This window comes from Erinaceus europaeus, chromosome 1 (assembly GCF_950295315.1).
Source record: "Erinaceus europaeus chromosome 1, mEriEur2.1, whole genome shotgun sequence".
In the NCBI taxonomy this organism is placed as follows: domain Eukaryota; kingdom Metazoa; phylum Chordata; class Mammalia; order Eulipotyphla; family Erinaceidae; genus Erinaceus; species Erinaceus europaeus.
In genome coordinates, this window is record NC_080162.1 from 160,148,015 (window position 1) to 160,170,663 (window position 22,649).

At 37.5% G+C, this 22,649-nt stretch overlaps 1 protein-coding gene across 1 annotated transcript in view; it reads right to left on the reverse strand.

Moving 5' to 3' along the window:
- Positions 1 to 3,389: 3,389 nt before the first annotated feature.
- Positions 3,390 to 22,649, reverse strand: part of LOC103121032 (short-chain dehydrogenase/reductase family 16C member 6-like) — a 22,069-nt gene continuing 2,809 nt past the window's right edge. Inside the window, exons 3-7 of the mRNA XM_007531524.2 lie at positions 14,160 to 14,291; positions 9,097 to 9,196; positions 7,960 to 8,104; positions 6,082 to 6,207; positions 3,390 to 3,555 (exon numbers count right to left, since the gene is read on the reverse strand). Of these exons, the coding sequence (XP_007531586.1) occupies positions 3,432 to 3,555; positions 6,082 to 6,207; positions 7,960 to 8,104; positions 9,097 to 9,196; positions 14,160 to 14,291 (627 nt within the window). The 3' untranslated portion in view covers positions 3,390 to 3,431. The remainder of the gene's footprint in view (positions 3,556 to 6,081; positions 6,208 to 7,959; positions 8,105 to 9,096; positions 9,197 to 14,159; positions 14,292 to 22,649) is intronic.

Below are 22,649 nucleotides of genomic sequence, written 5' to 3' on the forward strand. Positions count from 1 at the left end.
CAATGTTTTCCTCTAAGTATTTGATTGTTTCTTGTCTAACATTCAGGTCTTTAGTCCATTTGGAGTTGATTTTTGTTTCTGGTGAGATAAAGTGGTTCAATTTCATTCTTCTGCATGTTACAACCCAGTTTCCCCAGCACCATTTATTGAAGAGAGCCTCCTTTTTCCATTTAATCCTTTGGGCCCCCTTATCAAAGATTAGATGTCCATAGGTGTGGGGATTTATTTCTGGGCTTTCAATTCTGTTCCACTGGTCTGTGTGCCTATTTTTGTTCCAGTACCATGCTGTTTTGATGATGATGGCTTTATAATATAGTTTAAGGTCTGGGAGTGTGATGCCTCCATTTTTGTTTCTTTTCCTCAAGATGGTTTTGGCAATTCTAGGTGTTTTCAGGTTCCAGATAAATGATTGTAGTGTTTGTTCTTTTTTCTTAAAGAAGCTTGGTGGAACTTTGATGGGTATTGCATTAAATTTGTATATGGCTCTGGGGAGAATATTCCTTTTGATGATATTTATTCTTCCAATGCATGAACATGGGATATCTTTTCATTTCTTGGTATCAGTTTCTATTTCCTTGAGTAGCGACTCATAGTTTTCAGTATACAAGTATTTCACTTCTTTGGTCAACTTTATTCCTAGGTGTTTGATTGATTTTGCTGAGACAGTAAATGGGAGTGATTTCTGGATGTCTTCTTCAGAATTAGTGTTTGCATAAAGAAATGCCACTGATTTTTCTACATTGATTTTGTAGCCTGATACCTTGCTATATTGCCTAATAACTTCCAGTAGTTTTCTGCTGGATTCCTTAGGTTTTTCTATGTATACTATCATATCATCTGCAAATAGTGAGACCTTGACTTCTTCCCTTCCAATCTGTATTCCTTTGATTCCTTTCTCTTGCCTGATTGCTATGGCAAGAACTTCCAATACAATGTTGAAGAGTAACAGTGACAGTGGATAGCCCTGTCTAGTCCCCTATCTGAGGGGGAATGCTTTCAGCTTCTGTCCATTGAGTATGATGTTGGCTGTAGGTTTGCTATATATATATACTCCACTATCTTGAGGAATTTCCCATCTATTCACATTTTTTGTAGAGTTTTGAGCATGAATAGGTGTTGGATTTTGTCAAAGGCTTTCTCTGCATCTATTGAGGTAATCATGTGGTTTTTGGCTTTGCTTTTATTGATGTGATGATTGACATTGATTGAATTATGGATATTGAACCAGCCTTGCATTCCTGGGATGAATCCCACTTGGTCGTGATGAACAATCTTTTTGATATGTTGCTGTATCTGGTTGACCAAGATCTTGTTTAATATTTTGGCATCTATGTTCATCAGAGATATTGGTCTGTAGTTTTCCTTTTTTGTTCTGTCCCTATCAGCTTTTGGTATCAGGGTGATGTTGGCTTTATAGAAGGTGGAAGGGAATATTCCTGTTTCTTCAATCTTATGGCAAAGCTTAAGAAATATGGGTACTAACTGTTTCCTGAAAGTTTTGTAGAATTCATTTGTGAAGCCATCTGATCTACCCATTTTTTTAATTTATGTGTTTCTTATTTTTATGTTCTTTTGTTCCTCAGTTGTTGTGTTTTGAGTATAAGCAACACTGTACTAAATACCTTTATGACAAATGTAATCACCAACCTCAAGAATTACAATAGCAACTGAAGCAAGGATTGAAGCAGTTTAATCACTACCAGTTAGCCAAACATTGTCTCCAGTCTGGGAAAAAATAGCAACTAAGTCCAAGTGAAGAAGAAAGACAAAGGAAAGAAGGGATAGCAAGAATAGACAATTAAGCAAATCTACTATCCACTGTATACTCTAGGGGTAGCAAGAGGAGAAAGGGAAATAGAGCAGAGATACACACATAGAGAGTTCTCTCTGAGTTAGATTTCTTCCCCAAAATAATTCACAAATGAATCAGGGAATTCAGAAAGACAAAGTAGAAGGAAGGAAGAAATGGAAGACAAGATAAAAAAAAAAAGAGAAACAAGAGAGAGAAAAGAAAAAAGATAAGAAAAAGAGCTATAATAAAAGATCAGTGAAAGGAGAGTTTTTTAGTTGATTAATTTATTTTTTATTTTATTTTATTTTTTTAATTAGCTAGGAGGAGGGAGAAGGGGAGAGTCTGTAAAGGAGGTAGGAGTAATGAGAAAAGTTCCTCTCACAATGGATAAGATGCCAGTTCCTTAGCAATGAAAGATACCCTGAGTTAATTCTGGTCAACCTAAAGGGGGGGGGGAGATGTATACCTTTATATAATATTAATAATAAAATAGAGCAGGGTAAAAAACCTGTCCCAATTTGCCTCAAGCCTCCTGAGCAGAGGCAGCTGATTGTTAAGAAAGAAAGAAAAAAAGAAACCTCAGGACTACACAAGAATAGCAGGAATAGACAGTTATGCAAATCTGCTATCCACTGTATATTCTAGGGGTAGCTAAAGGAGAAAGGGAAGTAGAGCAGAGATACACGCAGAGAGAGTCCACTCTGAGTCAGATTTCTTCCCCCAAATAATTCCCAAACGTGTATCAGTGAATTCAGAAAGCTGAAGTAGGAAGGAAGGATGACAAGAATGAGAAAAAGAAGAAAAAAAGGAAGAGAGAGAGAAAAAAGAAAAAGATAAGAAAAAGAACAGTAATAAAAGAGCAGTGAAATGAGTTATTTATTTATTTACTTTTTATTATTTAATTAGCTATGTGGGGGGAAGGGAGAGAATGGGTAGGGGCAGTAGGAAAAGTGAAATAAGTTATTTTAGCAGTGAATAAGACACCTGGTCCCCTAGCAATGGAAAATACACTAAGAGTTAATTCTGGTCAACCTGAAGGAGAGGGGAAAGGGGTACGCATTTATCTTGTATTGATAATAAAATAGAACAGAGTAAAAAACCCTGTCCTGTCTTCAGCTTGGATGGCTTCAGATTGCCTCAGTCCCCCTGAGTAGAGGCAGCTGATTGGCTACTTAGAACGGAAAAAAGGCCAAAGGCTTCAGAAGGGAATAGAATTAGAATGAATGGCACCCCCTGGTGGGACAGGAATCTTGGTAAAGAAAGAAGCTCGGCAGGGGAGCCTGCTAGGAGCAGATTTCTGGTCCCCAGGAACTGGTTATGTGTGTGTGTGGGGGTACGCTTTGGGAATAATAATTTAAAAGAAAAAATTTTCTTTTCCCTTTCTTTTTACTCTATTTTCTACCCCAAACTGAGTTATAGTCACCTCCTTGGTGTTACTGCTAGGACCCCTTAGTGACTGGCCTACTAAAGGCAAAAAATCCTACCGTTTCCAGTAGATGTGGTTGGAGCTCTATCCACTAGCAGCTTCTCATTCCACCATCCTCTGGAATGCCCCAACTGGAATGTTTTAGTACTATGAGGAGTTCTAAACAATCTATCTTTATAACACTTATTTTCATTATTTTATTTAACAATTGGGTTATAGTAGTTTCTTTTCATCTTCAATTTCAACTTCATTTGCTTCTCTGCTACAGAAATCTTTCATGCTAGTGTCCATTCCAAGGTATTCAGCTAGATCAAGTGTCATTTTTGGAGACAAAAACCTAGAGAAAAGCAGAAGAAAAGCATTATAATATTTTATATTTTATTTTTTGTCATCAGGATTGCTTTGGAGCTTTGTGACTATATGATTCTACTACTCCTGATAGACTCCCCACACTTTTAAAAAAAGATATAGGATAAAGGAAAGAGAAGGAGAGGAGAGATACCATAGCACCACTAATAAAACTTCCCTTATGCATGATGCTCCCAGAGGGTGTCTGAGGACTTGAGTCTGGTTCCTTGGGTATGGTAAAGTGCACACTTTATTAGGTGAGCTATCTTCTGCCCTTCTCACCCAATCATAATCTTTTGGAGGAGTCAAAGAAACTTCTTGGAACAAATAACTTTTGAATTTCATACAGTGTGAGATGTTGTGATTCATACTGTGCATCTATCACATTAAGTGAGAGACATGAGCAAAGGCTGAGAACCATCCAAATTCAGAAAGCTTTTTAAATTCTCACCTTCTAGGCCATAGATACATAATCTATGTAACCCATGTATTACAATCACTGATTTCTGTGGAAAGATTGTGAGCCTTTCTCTTTTATGTACCAAAAACCAGGAAGAAAATCAGATCAACTAAAGCAGAGTCACTTGGGGAGAGGTATTGGAGGCTTTAAATGTTCCCTCAGGATCTCCCATTGTGCAGGAGAAGAGCCAATGCTTTAGTTCTTTGAAGCTAGCAGAACTGTATCTTCAGCTTAGTTCTGCTCAACTTAGTCAATATTTATTATGTGCATGTTTGGTATTAGGTACTGTACTGAGGCAGGAACCCGGAACAGGAAACAATTTAAGAAATGTGTCCTGTACTCATGGAGTAACAAATACGTCAGCGAGGATAAATGCTTACAAGAAACCATAGGTATGATGACACGTTTTCTAGGGATTTTGACTGGCAAGGCAGCCTCTTAAATAAAAACAACTACAATGGCTGGGGAGACAGAATAGTGGTTATGTAAAAGACTTTCATGCTTGAGGCTCCGAGGGCCTACTTTCAATACCAAGTACTACAATAAACCAGAGCTGAAGAGTGCTCTGCTGAAAACAAGATAAGACAACAACAACAACAACAAATCAAACACAAACCCAACCCAAAAAACTATGTGGTTACTTCTTAGCATTCCTTGTGCACAAATGCTAAATGGTTGCAAAAACTAATCCAGTATCTCACAACTCAGTATCTCAATATGTCTAAATATGCTGAGACATTATGGGTTTATGAATTACACTGTACTTTCTTCTTTTTTCTAATTTTAAAAAAAGTATCTTTATTTATTTATTTATTTATTGGATAGAGACAGAAATCGAGAGGGAAGGGGGAGATAGAGAGGATGAGAGACAGAGAGACACCTGCAGCACTGCTTCATCACTTGTGAAGATTTCCCCCTGCAGGTGGGGACTGGGGTCTTGAACCAGGTTCTTGTGCATTGTAACATGTGTGTTCAACCAGGTGTGCCACCACCCAGCCCCCAATAACACTGTACTTTCCACTCTGATAGTAACTTATACAAGGAGAGGACTTTATTCCCTTGGCAAGAGATAAATATCTTAATCCTATTGGAAACTTTGGTCCAATACCTATTCATTGTTTAGCCTTGAAACAATTAATTATTGTCTCTAAGTTTCAGATTACCTAGTGAGACAAAAAATGTGCAAAGCATCATGCAAAGCCTACTATTTTGTACTGGAAAGTTAGATGTTGTTCTGTATTACGTCTGAAGAAGTAAGTAGGACTGGGTGAAATCCATTCACAAATAAAATCCAGAGCATGATTTTACTCTAAGTTGTAGATGTTCTTTCATGAAATAAAATGAGAAAGCTTGTCAAATATTCTTAGCACTTTTTCTGGCAACATACTCAATTTCTTTATCTTTCATTTTCAAAACAGAAATCAACAGTAGTTGACTTAAAATAATTACAAAAACTCAAATCTGGATGCTCATCGTTTCTGTTGAAGTAAATAATTCTATATTATTTAAGGTCTAGATAGTAGCTAAATCTTCAGTGTCTGGAGTTATCAAGACATGTTGGTATGCTTCTAAATTCTGCTTATAAGAGCTTCTGTTTTGATCATCACATTAAGTTTGCTTGTATTTCTTACGATGTGGTCTATTTACATAATCATTGTTTTACTTGGGTCCCACCCTGCCTGCAGGGTATTGGTTTAATCCCCACTGGTTAGATGGAAGCTTTCTATGTTTGTTCTGTTAGCACTCTTTTTTTGCTCTGCCCCCTCTCCTAGTCATTTCCTTTCTCTTGTCACTTCCAGTGAAGAGATGCAGAAAAGGCAATGTATCTGATTAATAAACGATATACTGATTCCCAGCTCAGCCATGAGTCCCTGGTCATCTGTCTCCCGCATGCAAAGCTAGACCAGCAAAGACACAGTAAATAATAATCCAATAAATTGTTCTTGCACTATTAAAATTTATTCCTCCTGTCATTAAAGTATGGAGTCATTTTCTAGAAGAAGAGGTATGAATGATAAGACAGATAATAAAAAAGATGGTTCATGATTAACTTACTGTTTAACTAACAGTGTGAAGGACAGAAATTTGGGTAATACTAAGTAAAGTTCTTCCTTTAAAATAGCATTTACAATTTCTTCGACCACATATGATTGCTCCATCATGGGCAACAAAAATGGATATCTGCAATAAAAATAATAAAGAATTATACCATCAGAGTAGCACTTTTTGTTGTAAACATAAGTGCTAATTACTAAATTCTAGGTAAAGAATTGTAATATATGACTTTAAATATTCAAGCAAAATGTAAATATTAGGAAATTCCTTGTGTTTTCTCTCATGATAAGAAATATAACCAGCACTCAAACATTTAATTTCTTAGAAGGAATTCCATTCATTATTGAATTTTTAGTACTTATTTTAAATTTTTTAATTTATTAATAAGAGAGGTAGGAGGAAAGAGAGAAGAGAGACTGCTGAAGTTTGCACTAGTGCGGTAGTGACCAGGCTTAAATATGGGTCAAATGCATGACAAAGCAGCTGCCCTTTTAGGTGAGCTATCTTGCTGGGCAAGGATGTTTTTATCAGCTACTTTAGCTATTATTATGATTTCATAACATTCTAAAACTGGATTTGTGGAAACTAAAGTATATTAGGGTATTTCCAGGAGGAAAGCTGTTCTCAAAGAACCAATAGAAGCCAAACCTCTCTCATTGTCTAGAGGGACATTGTCCCTAGTGATAGCTTAGAACTGGGGAAAAAGGTCCAAAAAGCTTTCCACAGAAAAGGAAAATAGTATTATAAATTTAGTAAGTTCAAATTTGGACCAGATAAGAAACCAATCTTGCTGAAAAATTTAGTGCTTCACTTCTAAACACTGCACTACAGTACACCATTGATGAACAACAACAACAAGAAGGAAGTTTTTGTAGATATTGGTTATATCCCTATTTAAGTAAGGTATCAAGAGGGGTCAAGGGGTGGTGCACATAGTAGAACACACATGTTATCATGATCAAGAACCAGGGTTAAAGCCCCCAATCCCTACCCACAGAGGGGAGAGCTTCAAGAGCCATTAAGTAGTGCTGCAGGTGGCTCTTTTTCTCTCTCCTCTATCTTCCTCTTCCCTTTCAATTTCTCTCTGTCTCTATTTTTTAAAAAGGCCTCAGGAACAGTAGATTTGTTGTGTAAGAATTGACCTCCAGTGACAACCCTGGTGGCAGTAACAAAAGAAAAAGAAAGAAAGAATAAGAGAAAGGAAGAGAGAAATTAATGAGATCAAGAGTCTACAAGAAAGTGGCCATGCATATAAAGATCAGCAAATTATGATGATGCAACACTCAAGTATCTTTAATGTGCTTCTCTACCTAAGAAGAAAGAACATTTTCTGGAACCCTTGTAGGTTTTTTGTGAACTTTTTAAAAAAATTTATTTTATTTTATTTTATTTATTTATTCCCTTTTGTTGCCCTTGTTGTTTTATTGTTGTAGTTATTATTGATGTCGTTGTTGTTGGATAGGACAGAGAGAAATGGAGAGAGGAGGGGAAGACAGAGAGGGGGAGAGAAAGACAGACACCTGCAGACCTGCTTCACCGCTTGTGAAGGGACCTGCCTGCAGGTGGGGAGCCGGGGGCTCGAACTGGGATCCTGACGCCGGTTCTTGAGCTTAGCGCCACTTGCGCTTAACCCGCTGTGCTACAGCCCGACTCCCTGTGAACTTTTAATTGGAGAAATTATACAGGATTATCACTATGAGATACACATTTTCAAATTTGTCTTTTTAATGTTTATATTTAAATACTAAGCTATTTTTAAAAATAATGCTTTTGTTTGAGGCTAACATTGTTGATTTATCAAAACTACAAAATGAAAACATCAAAATTGGCATATATAATAAGTATAATAAGAGCAAAACTACAAGAGAATTCACTTACTTGGTTATACAGCCACTAAACATTCCGGTTTTGATGAAATATGGGCAAACAATGGTGGTTTTAATATTAAGTTTCTTTTCCAATATTAATTCATAATAGAGAGACTCTGCAAAACCTAATGCTGCAAATTTACTTGAACAATAATCTGAAAAAAAGAGTTTTTAGTAATGGAGTTTTTTATATGTTAGTTCTAGAAATCACTTTAGAAATCAGAATTCCTTCCCCATTCTCTAGCCTGCCATTGGGAGAAAAGCATCATAGTTAAAATTATTTATGAGGCCAAACACTCTACTCAGTATTTGTACACTAAATACCCAACAAGATGATGAGAATTAGTTCAATTTCTCTAAACCCAAGAAAACTCATGAACTAATAGATACATCTTTTTTTTTTTTTTTTAATTTTGAAAAGAAGATAATGTCTTCCCTGACCACTGTCATTTCAAATAGAGAAATGGAGAAGAATTATGGTACTGTCTACCACAAACCAGGACCATAGATTTTCTTCTGGTTTAGGATGATGTGTTTTCCTTCCTTTTTTCTTCCTTCCTTCCTCCTTGCCTTCCTCCTTCCCTCCTCTTCCTTCTTCCCATCCTTCCTTATTTCCTTCCTTCCTTCCTTCCTTCCTTCCTTCCTTCCTTCCTTCCTTCCTTCCGTCTGCCTTTCTTTCTTTCTTTCTCTTTCTTTCTTTCTTTCTTTCTTTCTTTCTTTCTTTCCTTCTTTCTTCCTTTTTTCTTCTTCTCTCTCATTTTTCCTCCTTGAAAGAATCCTAGTTTGTGGGTGGCACGGATTTAGGAATACAAAATATAGTGAATGGGGTCTGAGGGGTGACTCACTTGGTAGAGTCAAACTTTACCATGTGTGAAGATCTGGGTTTAAACACCTGTTCCCCACTTGCAAAAGGGGTGCGGTGGGGGGAATCTTCAAAAGTGCTGCAAATGTCTCTCCTTCTCTTTCTCTCTGTCCTTCTCTCTAACTCCCTTCCTGTGTTTCATTACTATCAAAAGGAAAAATAAAATGGGAAAAAATTGATTGCTAGAAACAGTGAAACCATGTAGACACTGAGTCCTGGTAGTAACCCTGGAGGCAAAAACAAATAAACAAACATAAATAAAGCACAGTGAAGTAAAGTACTCACCTGTTAGTCCACAAATACCAGACATTCCTGCTGCACTAGAAATACAGACCAAGTGACCATGGTTAGCTTCAATCATAGCAGGAAGGAATGCCTTACAAGTCTGGAAGATATAAAAACACCATGTCACTATTTCATTCATTATTTCATTTTCTAAATAAATGATCAATCTATAAATTTACCTAATAAATGTTCATTTAATATTCCTGGTGTATTTAATTCAGTGGTAGTACAAAACAGTCACTAGTATTTTATAGTCACTTCTCAAGGATATTCAAGCTTATAATGTGCTAGACCATGAGAGATACTAATGGATTTTTCCTTTTACGTAAACGGTAACAATGAAATCAGCATTTTATAGTTCTAGCATGGCAAAAATTGCAAGAACTAGTTTCTCTACTATGTTGAGATCCTCCATGTAGTTTTCAGCAATCTGTACTTAATTCTTTTTATATTTGCTTTCCTAGATTTACCATAAACAAAATCCCCCCCCCACTCTATTCTGTTGGTAAAATGAAGGAAAATTGCTGGAGGTAAGTAAGATTTCAGTGCAAGGAAAACATATTATGGTAAACAAAATGTTTTTGAAATGGTCTAACATGAGATATATTCTTAACTATTTTGGTAAAATTTGCTCATTCATCATTAAGTAGGACATAAGTTCTTATACAATGGAAAATTCTGAATTAGTTATCCTTTCTCAAGTTCTCTGAGGGGTCTCTCCCTCTCTTTCTCTCTCATTATCAGAGACATCTCTGGGGCTTGGTGCTGACACTATAAACCCACTGCTCTTGGTGGCCATTTAACCTATTTATTTGTTTGTTTATTTGTTTTTATTTTATTTGACAGGACAGAGAGAAATTGAAAGGGGATGGGGAGACCCTGAAGGGGAGAGAAAGGTATCTACAGCCTTGCTTCACCACTCATGAGGCTTCCCCCTGGTAAGTGGGGAGTAGGGGCTTAAACCTGGGTTTTTGATTATGGTAATGTGTACTCTTAACTGCATGAACTGCCACCTGGCTCCTCCATTCTCTCTTGCCTGATGCTATACCCATTCTTCCACAACTCCCCTCCCCCTCCTACTTTGTCTATCTGCATATCTGCTTTTGAGCTGGTGTGTGTGCGTGTGCGTGTGAAACCATTAGTTTCTTGTGTTTCCAACTGAGAAGAGTTTACCTTTTGGAAATAAAGTGATTAGGTATTTCGAGTATCTGTTTGTGCTAGTAGCTTTATGTATTAGTGAATAAATTTTTCAAAAAAGATTCATTTCCTTACTTATTAATGAGAGAAGGAACACAAGAGCATCACTCTGGTACTTGTGTTACCAAGGACTGAACTTGGGACCTCATGTTTGAGATTCCAACACCTTTTCCATGGTGCCACTTTCTAGACTACCAGTGAATGACTTTCAAAAGACATTCTAGAAAATGAATTTATTATAGAAACCCACTACTTGTTTTCATAAAACACATTTCTAAAATAATGGTACAGAAAAGGGAGTGGAAAGTGCTGAGTGAGCACTTAGTCAACACAATGTATTAATGAAACTTTCATAAAACATTTTAAATGTTGTATATGCTTCAGATTTACATAGCACTTATTCTCTAGGTGAATCTGTGAGCTAGTAAGGTGGGAGAAAATATTAAAAATGAGGAACAAAGGCATTATATCTAAGATGTACAAAGAACTCACAAAACTCAACAAGAACAACAATAACAAATGACCCCATCAAAAGCTGGGGAAAAGAGAAAAATAAACACTTCACACACACAGGTATATAAGAAAAACACTCAACTTCAGTTATTATCAGGAAAGTAGGAATAGAAACACCACCACTTTCACATTTGGCTTGTATCTAAAAGGTCAGACACACAGCTGCTGGTGAGTGTACAAAAAAAAAAAAAAAAAAAGAATCCTTTATACACCACTGGTGGGAGCTAGTCTAGCCTTAATAGAGAATGCTAAAAATATTAAATATATATTTGCCAAATTATTCAGCGATTCCACTTTTAGGTATCTATTAGAAGAAAACAAAAGCACTAAGCTGAAAAGATACATGTACTATGATCACTGCAGTGCTATTTAGAATAGGCAAGAGATAGAAAGAACCCAAATGTCCAACCTCAGATGAGTAGATAAAGAAATAGTGGTATAAGGGACCACGTGGTGGCATACCTGGTTGAGTGCACATGTTACAATGTGCAAGGACCCGGGTTCAAGCCCCCGGATCCCACCTGTAGGGGGAAAGCTTCACAAGTGGTGAGATAATGCTGAAGATATCTCTCTGCCTCTCTCCCTCTTTATCTCCCTCTTCCTTTCAATTTCTGGCTGTTCCTAACCAATAAATAATTAAAGATAATAAAAATTTAAAAAGTAGTGGTATATATACAGTATGGGATATTGCTCAGCTATAAGAAAAGATTAAATCTTGCCTTTTCCTACAACATTGATAGAACTGGAGGAGATTATGCTAAACAAAATAGATATAGTGATGAGGGCATACATATGTGAGACTTAAGAAACAGTGCAGGGAAATAGTAAGATCAAACATAAATAAAGCTTTAGTTCATGTATGAAGCTCTGAGGCTAGTAAGGGGATGGAGCAATTAAAAGAGACAAGTGTTCCCAATGTTCTGTATTGGAGGAAAATGGACATTTTGTTGGGTCATGTTTTGAGGAGTTGTAAAATTGCATCCCTGAAACAAAAGCAGTATTTTAAAACATATCCTCAATTAAAAACACATTAAAAAGATAGTTTTCCTCATATAAGGTTAATAAATTTCCAAAATCCCCCCATTTGTTATAGGTCAAATAAATTTTCATTTCCAAAAAATAATTCAGGTTATGAAGAATGCAAATATGTATTAAACTGAAATGATCTGAAAATTGCAACAAAAATGGCGAGGCCAGGGCATGGAGTATCTGGTAGAGTGTACACATTGCAATGTAAAAGGACATAGGTTTAAGCCCCTGGTCCCCATATGCAGAGGGGAAGCTTCATTAGTAGTGAAGTAGTACTGCAGGTCTCTCTCTTTCTCTCCCTCCCTTTCTCTTCCTATCTCCTCTCTCTCTCAATTTCTTTCTGTTGTATTAAATTGAAAAAAGAGAGATAAATAAAAAAGAGAAAAATCACCTCCTGGAGTAGTGGATTCCTTGTGCAGGCACTGAGCTCCAGTGTTAACCCTAGTGGCAATTAAAAAAAAAAAGATAAATATTGAGCAAGTTGTGATGAAGTGAAATTTAGGAAATATTAGGAAATATCTAATACATATATATAACTATGTCAAAACATTTATTTTTTATAGATGCATAAAAAGTATCTAGAGGAGAAAAGTTATGTATTATACTCTGTAAGTATTATACTCTGTAAGACTTCCCCCAGAAACAAAATATGTAAAGGAAATATGACAAATAATAAATATTATTAGGTATAAATATATATGGATGTTTATTACTTTCTTTTTTAACTTTATGTCTGAAAATGTTCATCACAAAAGGGAAAAACTAGAAAATATATTGCTTAAGTCATTTCAACACCTATTTATGTTCTCAACAGTCACAGTCATGGATGACCAATGGCCACCAGATTGCAGAGATGCACAGGAGAGAGCATCTTCAGGTGCTGGGCAGTAGCATACCTTGTTGGGTGCACACATTATCATGAACAAGCACCAGGATTTGAGTTCCTGCTCCCTACCTAAAGGGACAATTCATGAGCAGTGAAGCAGTTCTGTAGGTGTCTATCTCTCCTCCTCTTTATCTTCCCTTCTCCCTTTCAGTTTCTCTCTCTCTCTCTCCTCTCAAATAAAAATAGAAATAAATAAACAAAGAGAGAGAGAAGAGAAGCCGGGTAGTGGTGACCTGGCTGAGCGCACTTTACAGTGTGTAAGTACCCAGGTTCAAGCTCCTGGTCCCCACCTGTAGGGGAGCAGCTCCATGAGTAATGAAGCAGGGGTGCAGGTCTCTCTCTGTCTCTCTCCCTCTCTGTCTCCCCTCCCCTCTCGATTTCTGGCTGTCTCTATCAAATAAAGGCAATAAAAAATTTAAAAAAGGAAAAAGAGAGAAAAAAAAGGATGGCGGGAGTGTTGGATTTGTAGTGTGGATACTGACACCTATTGATGACCTTGGTGGATAACTTAAAAAAAAAAATCTTCACCATCACAGAGATTTCTCCTGGACATTACTAATCTAGACACCTCAAGCCCCCAGTAAAGACCATGGAGACAAATATGTATCAATTCTCCTTTTTTTGTTTCTTTTTTATTGGAGCTTGGGTCATTGCAGAATATACCTGGATATTAAGCAAGTCATTTAAAATCTTTTAGCCTCAGATTATTTATTTTTTAAATGATGAAAATGGCATCATTCCTACTCTGTAGAGGAAAAGAATTTCAAATAGTGCCTATTATAGAGCAGGAGCTCTATAGATGTTTGCAGTCACTTATCCTGTGTTCCCCCCCTTTTATTATGAAGCCCAATCCTATGTGCACATCTCTCTTAAAACAGGCCCTGTCCTTTTTTACACTAACTCCTCTTTCAGTCATGGACAAATTAAACTTCCCTTGTATAGTGAGTATTTGTATTTTGGTAGGAAGATTCCTCCAGAGCCCAGTAGTTTTGGGGACCAAACTGGAGAGGTTAGAGGAAATTTGATAAGGGAATTTGAGGGGGCCAGGTGGTGGCAGATCTGGTTAAGTGCACCTGCTACAGTGCACAAGGTCCTAGGTTCAAGCCCCTGGTTCCCACCTGCTAGAGGAAAGCTTCATAAGTGGTGAAGCAGTGTTGCAGGTGTCTCTCTGCTTCTCTCTCTCCTCCCCCTCTCAATTTCTCTGTCTCTATCCAATAATAAATAAATAAAAATATTTAATAGAAAAAGAGAATTGAGATAGAGTGAGAACAAGAAAAAGAAAACTGAGGACAAAAGCAAGGCTGAGAAACAAAATATTCTGAACAGATAGGCCATTGCTAAAACCTTACAAATGGTGTCATTATAGATAGAGGGTTCAACAATTGTTTACAGAAATACACAAAAATTTTCTCATCCAACAACAAACAAGAAAATTTACCCAGAAATGAGACAAGACGTTGACAAGGAATGACCTCTCCACCATGTGATCTGGAATCTGGAGGAAGTATTTTCCTGTCACGACTCCGGCATTGTTAATTAGGATTGTCACATTACCAACTTCCCCCTTAACCTAGACAGAAGAGAAGCAAATGTTAATTTATCTGAGTTATCTCATTTTGATGCTTGTTTTTTCCAGTCATCATCCTTTCCTTACACTCTAGATTATTCAGGACAGTATATTTTTGTTTTTTTGTTTAAACCAAGATCTTTCATTTCTATCTTGCATAGAGACATTCAAAAATTTAAAAGTAACTATGATTATTTTAAAAGCACTTTGATTAGTTTTACTTAAAGAGCATTGATCTTTTGTGTAGAGAAGGCCTGTTGCAAAATAGTTCTCCACTTTCTGTATATCTTTTGCAATTACTATTTTCAGTCTCTGATCATGAATACACACACACACACACACACACACACACACACATACACACTTAATTTCCTCAGAGAACTGTTCTGCTCTGGTTTGGAGATTTAGGAGTCTCAGGCACTGAAGTCTTTCTGCATAACCATGATGCTATCTCTGTGGTTGCCTCTAAAACATCTCTTCTTCCAAATGGTAGTTAGGCCCTCCACCCCCCCCCCCCATCATAGTACATTTGACAATAGCTTTTGTAGTTGTCTTCTTCCTGACTCCCCTGTGATCACTCATTCTTCTTCAACTTTGCCAGTGCTCTGTGTAAAGAGACACCAAGCATAAATATCTTGATCCACTGGCTGAAGACCTCTGTGAATCTGTGCACATCTGTCCAAAATACCTCCCACAAATAAATCATGGTCTGTAGTTGATGTTTTCCTGAGTTTTCAGTTTTATAATGCTGATAAGCCTCTCTTCATCATAGACCCCTTTGTGGGCCCCCATAGGGCCTGGCCCTCAACTTGGATTAACAAAGGTAGAGAGTGTTCTATCCTCTGATGGGAGGCTGGACAACATACTCTATACTACACCTGAGGAAGATGGTTCCTGATATTGGTGCAGCTTGGAATGTTCCTACTCATGACCACAGGATGTGAGCCCAGATTTATAGGGATGCAGAGGTCACATGGGTTCCTAGCTGAATATGGGTCCCAGACCAAATCAAATCAATGGGGTTTACAGTCAACATTATTTATACCTCTTTCCCATATTAGGGATCTCATCCCTTCCCTGATCCAGCTCTCTGTTCCTTTTTTCAGCCATGACATCATCTCCCCAGATGCATAATCTTCATATCAGAGTTCAGGCTCAGGGGAAAAAAAAGAAAAAGAAAAAAAAAAACTAGTATAGCCACAGACCCTTTGGAATATAACTAAAATATGCTTATTGGCTATCTACAAAATGGAGGACACCCCCCAACTCTTCATCTGTACTATTCCAGCCCATAGGTCCATGACTGGTCAACAATTTGTTTGGCTTTGTATGTTCACTCTCTTTTCAGCCACCAGGTTCCAGAGGCTAGCATGATGCAGACCAGACTTCCCTGGACAGACAACCCCACCAATGTATCCTGGAGCTCCACTTCCCCAGAGCCCCGCCACACTAGGGTAAGAGAGGACAGGCTGGGAGTATGGGTTGAACTGCCAATGCCCATGTTCAGTGGGGCAGCAATTAGAAGCCAGACCTTCCACCTTCTGCATCCCACAATGACCTTGGGTCCTTACTCCCAGAGGATTAAAGAATAGGAAAGCTATCAGGGAAGGGGAAGGGATACAGGTTCTGGTGGTGGGAATTGTGTGGTGTTGTACCCCTCTTATTCTATGGTTTAGTCAATGTTTCTTTTTTATAAATAAAATTTTTTTAAAAAGATGTTCTTTTTTAAAATTTCCATTGGTGGGGGGGTTTAACAGTTTACAGTGGAAAGGTGGAGCCAAGATGGTGACTTGGAGGCAGCTGCTGGCATGAGCTCCAATAACAACTGCTGGAAATGGTAGGATACCTGGCCATCAGCAGGATGGTAAATAAGGCTTCCTAAGTGTGACACCAAGGAGGTGAATATAGCTCAATTTGGGTTAGAAAACAGAGAAAAAAGAAAGGAAATTTTGTAATTATTTCTGATGGGCACCCCTCTCCCCCACCATAAACAGATCCTGGGGGTTGTAGAGCTGCTACTAGTAAGCTCTCCGCTGAGCTTTTTTCTTTACCAAGATTCCTTGCTCATCAGGGGTATGAATCCAATCCTTTTTCCTTTATGATTCCCTCTGCTTTTTTTTTTCCTTCTAAGTGGTTTAAGCTAAATTGGGATAACAAATATCTGACCAATCAGAGCCTCACCCAGCCTGGGAAAGACTACCTAGAGGTTTTTTTTTCTTTTTTCTTTTTCTTTTTTAACAATTGGCTGTCTTGGCTCAGGCTGCCTGAGCCAATTGTGAGCCATCCAAGCTGCAAACTGATTGTAAGGTTTTTTTTTTTACTCTGTATTTTTTTTTATTATTGCTATTATATATACATGTGTCCCTTTCCCCCCCACCTTCAGGTTTACCAAAATTAACTTTTAGTGTATTTTCCATTGATAGGTGACTGTGTATTCTATCCAGAAGAACTTGTTTCACTCTACCTACCTCCTCTATCCACTCTTCCCCTTCTCCCTCCTACTAGCTAATTAAAAAAAAAACTCTTTCACTGCTCTTTTTTTCTTTCTCATTCTTGTCTTATTTTCTTCCTTCCTCCTTCTTCTGCTTTCTAAATTCACTGATACTCATTTGTGAATTATTTTGTGGAAGAAATCTGACTCAGAGTGGACTCTCTTTGTGTGTGTCTCTTCTCTACTTCCCTTTCTCCTCTTGCTACCCCTATAATTTACAGTGGACAGTAGATTTGCATACTTGTCTATTTGTGCTATCCCTTCTTTCTTGTCTCTCTCTTTTTCATTTGGATTGGTTACTATTTTTCTTGGACTGGAAAAACTGTTTGGCTAACTGGTATTGTTAAAACTGCTTCAATCCTTGCTTTAGTTACTATTGTAATTTCAGAGGTTGGTGACTGCATTTGTCATAAAGGTATTTAGTATAGCATGGCTTGTACTCAAAACGCAACAACTGAAGAACAACAAATATAAAAATGAAAAACACATCAATAAAAAATGGTTAAATCAAGAGCAAATAAAATTGCTACTACAATGAAAGAAGATAAGAGCCAGAAGAAACTACAAATCAGCCAGAAATAATCATAGATAAGAAAAGTATGGTTGCAATAGTAAACTTAATAATCATATAAATGAAGACAACTATGGATGAAAGGGCTAGCAGAATTAGGGAAAGAACAGAAGAGACCCTCAAGTAAAATACTAGCTACCTTGAGGTAATTAGAGAACTGAAAGCTGAAATAGCTGAACTGACGAAAGAAACTGAGGGAAGGGAAAGCAGACTAACAGTAGCAGAAAACAGAATTATCCAGACAGAGGATGAGCTAGAGAAAACTAAGAGATAAAGGAGCTCAAAAAGAGATTGAGAGACATGGAAAACAACAGTAGAGACATATGGGATGATCTCAAAAGAAGTAACATTTGTATAATTGGCCTGATAGAGGAAGAAAGAGAGGAAAGGTAAGTAAACATTCTAGAGGAAATTATAGAAGAAAATTTCCCAGACCTGAACAACAGAAAGGACATTAAGATTCAAGAGGTTCAGAGAGTCCCAAACAGAATCAACCCAGACCTTAAGACACCAAGACACATCTTAGTTACAATGAAAAGAAGTAAGGGTATAGAAAGGATCCTAAAGGCTGTAAGAGAAAAACAAGAAGTCACATACAGGGGAAAACCCATAAGACTATCAGCAGACTTCTCCACTCAAACTCTAAAAGCCAGAAGAGAATGGCAAGATATCTATCGAGCCCTGAATGAAAAAGGTTTCATCCAAGGATAATATATCCTGCTAGCCTTTCATTCAAACTAGATGGAGGGATCAAAACCTTCTGAGACAGGCAACAGTTAAAGGAGGCAACCATCACCAAGCCTGCCCTGAAAGAGGTTCTAAAAGACCTCTTAATAACAAGAACATCACTATAATACTTGAAATATATCAGAGCAAATAAAAATTGTTGAACAATGGCACTACAATACATTAAATCCATAATATCAATAAATGTCAATGGCTTAAACTCACCCATCAAAAGGCACAGAGTGAGAGGATGGGTCAGAAAACATAACCCAACCATATGCTGCTTTCAAGAATCCCATCTGACACAAGATAAATACAGACTTAGGTGAAAGGATGGAAAACTATCATACAGGATAATGGACCACAAAAAAAGGCTGGAACAGCCATTCTCATCTCTGACACAATAGATTTTAAATTAAATAAAGTAATAAAAGATAGGCAAGGACATTACGTAATGATTAGAGGATCAATCAGCCAAGAAGACTTAACAGTTATTAACATCTATGCACCCAATGAGGGACTATCTAAATACATCAAACACCTAATGAAAGAACTACAAAAATACATCTGTAGTAACACAATAATAGTGGGAGACTTTAACACCTCACTCTCACACATAGACAGATCAACAAAGCAGAGAATCAACAAAGACACAGAGAATTAAATGAAGAGATGGACAGACTGGACCTCCTGGACATTTTCAGAGTTCTTCACCCAAAAAAACTGGATTACACATTCTTTTGAAATCCACACAATAAATACTCAAGGATAGACCACATGTTAGACCACAAACACAGCATCAACCAGTTCAAGATCATTGAAATCATCCCAAGTATCTTCTCAGACCACAGTGGAATAAAGCTAACATTTAACAACAAACAGAAAATTACTAAAAGACACAGAATTTGGAATCTAAACAACATACTGCTTAAGAACCACTGGGTCAGAGAGACACTCAAGCAATAAAATCAAATGTTCCTGGAAAGAAATGAAAATGAAGAAAACAAGCTACCAAAATATTTGGGACACAGCTAAAGCAGAATTGAGAATGAAACTCATAGCCATACAATCACATATTAAAACAAGAAAACTCAAATAAACGACCTTACTGCACACCTCAAGGACTTAGAGGAAGAGGAACAAAGGAACCCTAAAGCAATCAGGACAGAAATAATTAAAATTAGAGCAGAAATAAACATAGAAAAGAAGAGAACCATACAAAAGATCAGTGAAACCCTAACCCTAACCCTAACCCTAACCCTAACCTAGCACCAAAAAAGCAAATGACACCATACAAAAATGGGTAGAGGACATGAAGAAAACATTCACTTCAGAGGAGATCCAAAAGGCTAACAACACATGAAAAATTGCTCCAGGTCACTGATTGTCAGAGAATTGCAAATAAAGACATTAAGATACCACCTCATCCCTGTGAGAATGCCCTGTATCAAAAAGGACAGCAGCAACAAATGTTGGAGAGGCTGTGGGGACAGAGGAACCCTTCTGCACTGCTGGTGGGAATGTTAATTGGTCCAGTCTCTCTGGAGAGCAGTCTGGAGAACTCTCACAAGGCTAGACATAGATCTTCCATATGACCCAGTAATTTCTGTCCTGGGGATATACCCCAAGGATTCCATGATGCCCAACCAAAAATATATGTGTACACCTATGTTCATAGCAGCACAATTCATAATTAAAACCTGGAAGCAATCCAGGTGCCCAACAACAGATGAGTGGCTGAGAAAGCTGTGGTATATATATATATATACAATGGAATACTATGCAGCTACTAAGAACAATGAACCCACCTCCTCTTCTCTATCTTGGATGGAGCTAGAAGGAATTATGTTAAGTGAGCTAAGTCAGAAAGATAAAGATGAGTATGGGATGATCCCACTCATCAACAGAAGTTGAGAAAGAAGAACAGAAAGGGAAACTAAAAGCAGGAATTGACTAAATCTAGAGTAGGGCTCCAAAGTAAAATCCCTGTGGTGAGGGGGAGGGTGGACATTCAGTTTCCAGGGGAGGCAGGGGTGTGGTTGTGGTTGGGTGGCAAGGGACACAGTCTTTTAGTGGTGGGAATGGTGTTTATGTACACTCCTATTAATTTATAGTCATATAAATCACTATTTAATTAATATGAGAGGGGAAAATATATTGCATGTCTTGAACTTTTTAAAACACAGACTCAGTCTTTTTAATACATAGGCTGAGTCTTTGATATGTTTATTCTTTCAAAAGCTTAGACCAGGGGGAACAGAAACAACCGGTGGCACAGCTATATACAAGATGCTGGGTACTATACAACAAATCCTAACAAAGGGACTTTTCAAAGTTAACCCAATTACCAAATAATGGGATGATGACAATTACTATCCATTGTCTTTTTGAACCCTAAGACAGCAGGAACCTCACATTTCCACTATAGAACCTATATTTCCCCCATTCCTGGAATCTCATTGTGGGGCACACTTTCCTGCATGCTTCTCTATACTGAATTTCTATACTGAATTTCAATGGTCAAGACGAGAATATTATTCCAATTTAATCCAGAGAGATTAATCACAGTGTTTCTTTTGAGTGCTTTCTTTGCTAGTCTTCTATTCCTCCTCCAAATTCCGAGGGTCTGAATAATGTTCAAGGCTTATTGAAAATTAGACAGTTGCTGAAATTTAGTGTTAGTATGTTGGTTCCTTCAGAGCTGGTAAGTAATTAAATTAAGCAGAATAACAGATAATGTAGCTAACTTAGAAAACTTCTACTTATAGCACTGTGAGAAAAGAAGAATAGTTTAAGATGCATCTAAGTGGTAAGATGAATCTTTCATTGATGTCTTTTTAAGTTGATTTTTCTATTTGAGATCAAGAAAATACAAGTAGGAAAGACTGGATTGAGAGTCTGTGGGCACCCACAGTACTTATGATCAAGAGATTTTGTTGTTGTTGTTGTTGCTCACAAATTCATTTGTGACAGTTTGTGGATGTCCTGTGGGGTCTGATGTCTGATTTCAGATGAATGGGCCCTTAGTTCAGCTAGTTTCTTTGCTTTATGACCTGGGTAAGTTTCTCAACCTCTCCACCTATTTTATTATCAGTAAAAAAAAAAAAAAAAGAAAAGAAAGAAAGAAAGAAAGTACTTCATTATGAAGATTATATTTGAGAATACTTTAGGAGAAAACTTTAGGAGTCCTGATCCATTGATAATTAGTTTCATTGGAAATTGAGACCCTATAAGCTCACCACAAAAACATTTGTCTGTGGATACCTCCAGTCACATTTCTTTCCCTCTGGCTAAATCAGAATTAACTTTGGTTTCACTTGTTCTGTTCTAAAAATCACCTGGGATTTAGTAGGTGGCAGATTACAAAGAATGAAACCCATGGGGTCTGGACTATGAAGATGAGTGGTAAGTCTGACCTAGAAGTTAAGTGTCACAGAGTAGGGATTTAGTAAATATTAAAAAAATATCAATAAATAAGCGAATGTTTTATTTGGAATTTAGACTGCCAAAGGGAAGGAAAATCCTTGGGGGCCATGTTTTTCTTTTTTTCTTCTTCTTTTTAGTTTTTATATTTATTTTTATTTTTACCAGAGCACTACTCAACTTTGGTTTGTAGTGGTGCTGGGGATTGAATTTGGGAATTTAGGTGCCTCAGGCATGAAACACTTTTTACATAACCATTAAGCTATCTCCCCAGCATTAGACTAAGTATCCTTTTAGATCACAGACAGTGGCTAAAAGAAAACTTCTGACTCCAAGATACCAAGAATAGAATTTGTGCTCTGCCTATCACTAAGTATATGATCCCTGGTAAACTGCATATTCTCTCTACTCCTCAGTTTCCTTATTTGCACATGAAAATGATGGTAGTGATATATTTCTAAAAGGGCTCAGTTGTGTTGACTAATATGAGTTGGGTTCATAAAATGCTTAGAACAATAGCTACTTGTAATGCAATTTTTAATATTTTTTATTTGCATATTGGTTTTGTCTTATTCCAGTTTTTAAAAAGATTTTATTATTGGGAGCTGGGCGGTAGCACAGCGGGTTAAGCGGTGGCGCAAAGTGAAAGGACCAGCGCAGGTATCCCTGTTCAAGCCCCCGGCTCCCCACCTGCAGGGGAGTCACTTCACAAGCGGTGAAGCAGGTCTGCAGGTGTCTTTCTTTCCCCCCTCTCTGTCTTCTCCTCCTCTCTCCATTTCTCTCTGTCCTATCCAACAACGATGACATCAATAACTACAACAATAAAACAACAAGGGCAACAAAAGAGAATAAATATTTTAAAAAGATTTTATTATCATTTATTTATTCCCTTTTGTTGCCCTTGTTGATTTTTTTGTTGTAGTTATTGTTGTCGTTGTTGTTGGATAGGAGAGAGGGAAAAATGTAGAAAGGAGGGGAAGACAGAGGGGAAGAGAAAGACAGACACCTGCAGACCTGCTTCACCGCTTGTGAAGCGACTACCCGGCAGGTGGGGAGCTGGGGTCTTGAACTGGGATCCTTATGCCGCGCCAGGCGCCTTGCGCCAGGCGCCTTGCACCACCATGCGTGCTTAGCCTGCTGCGCTACCGCC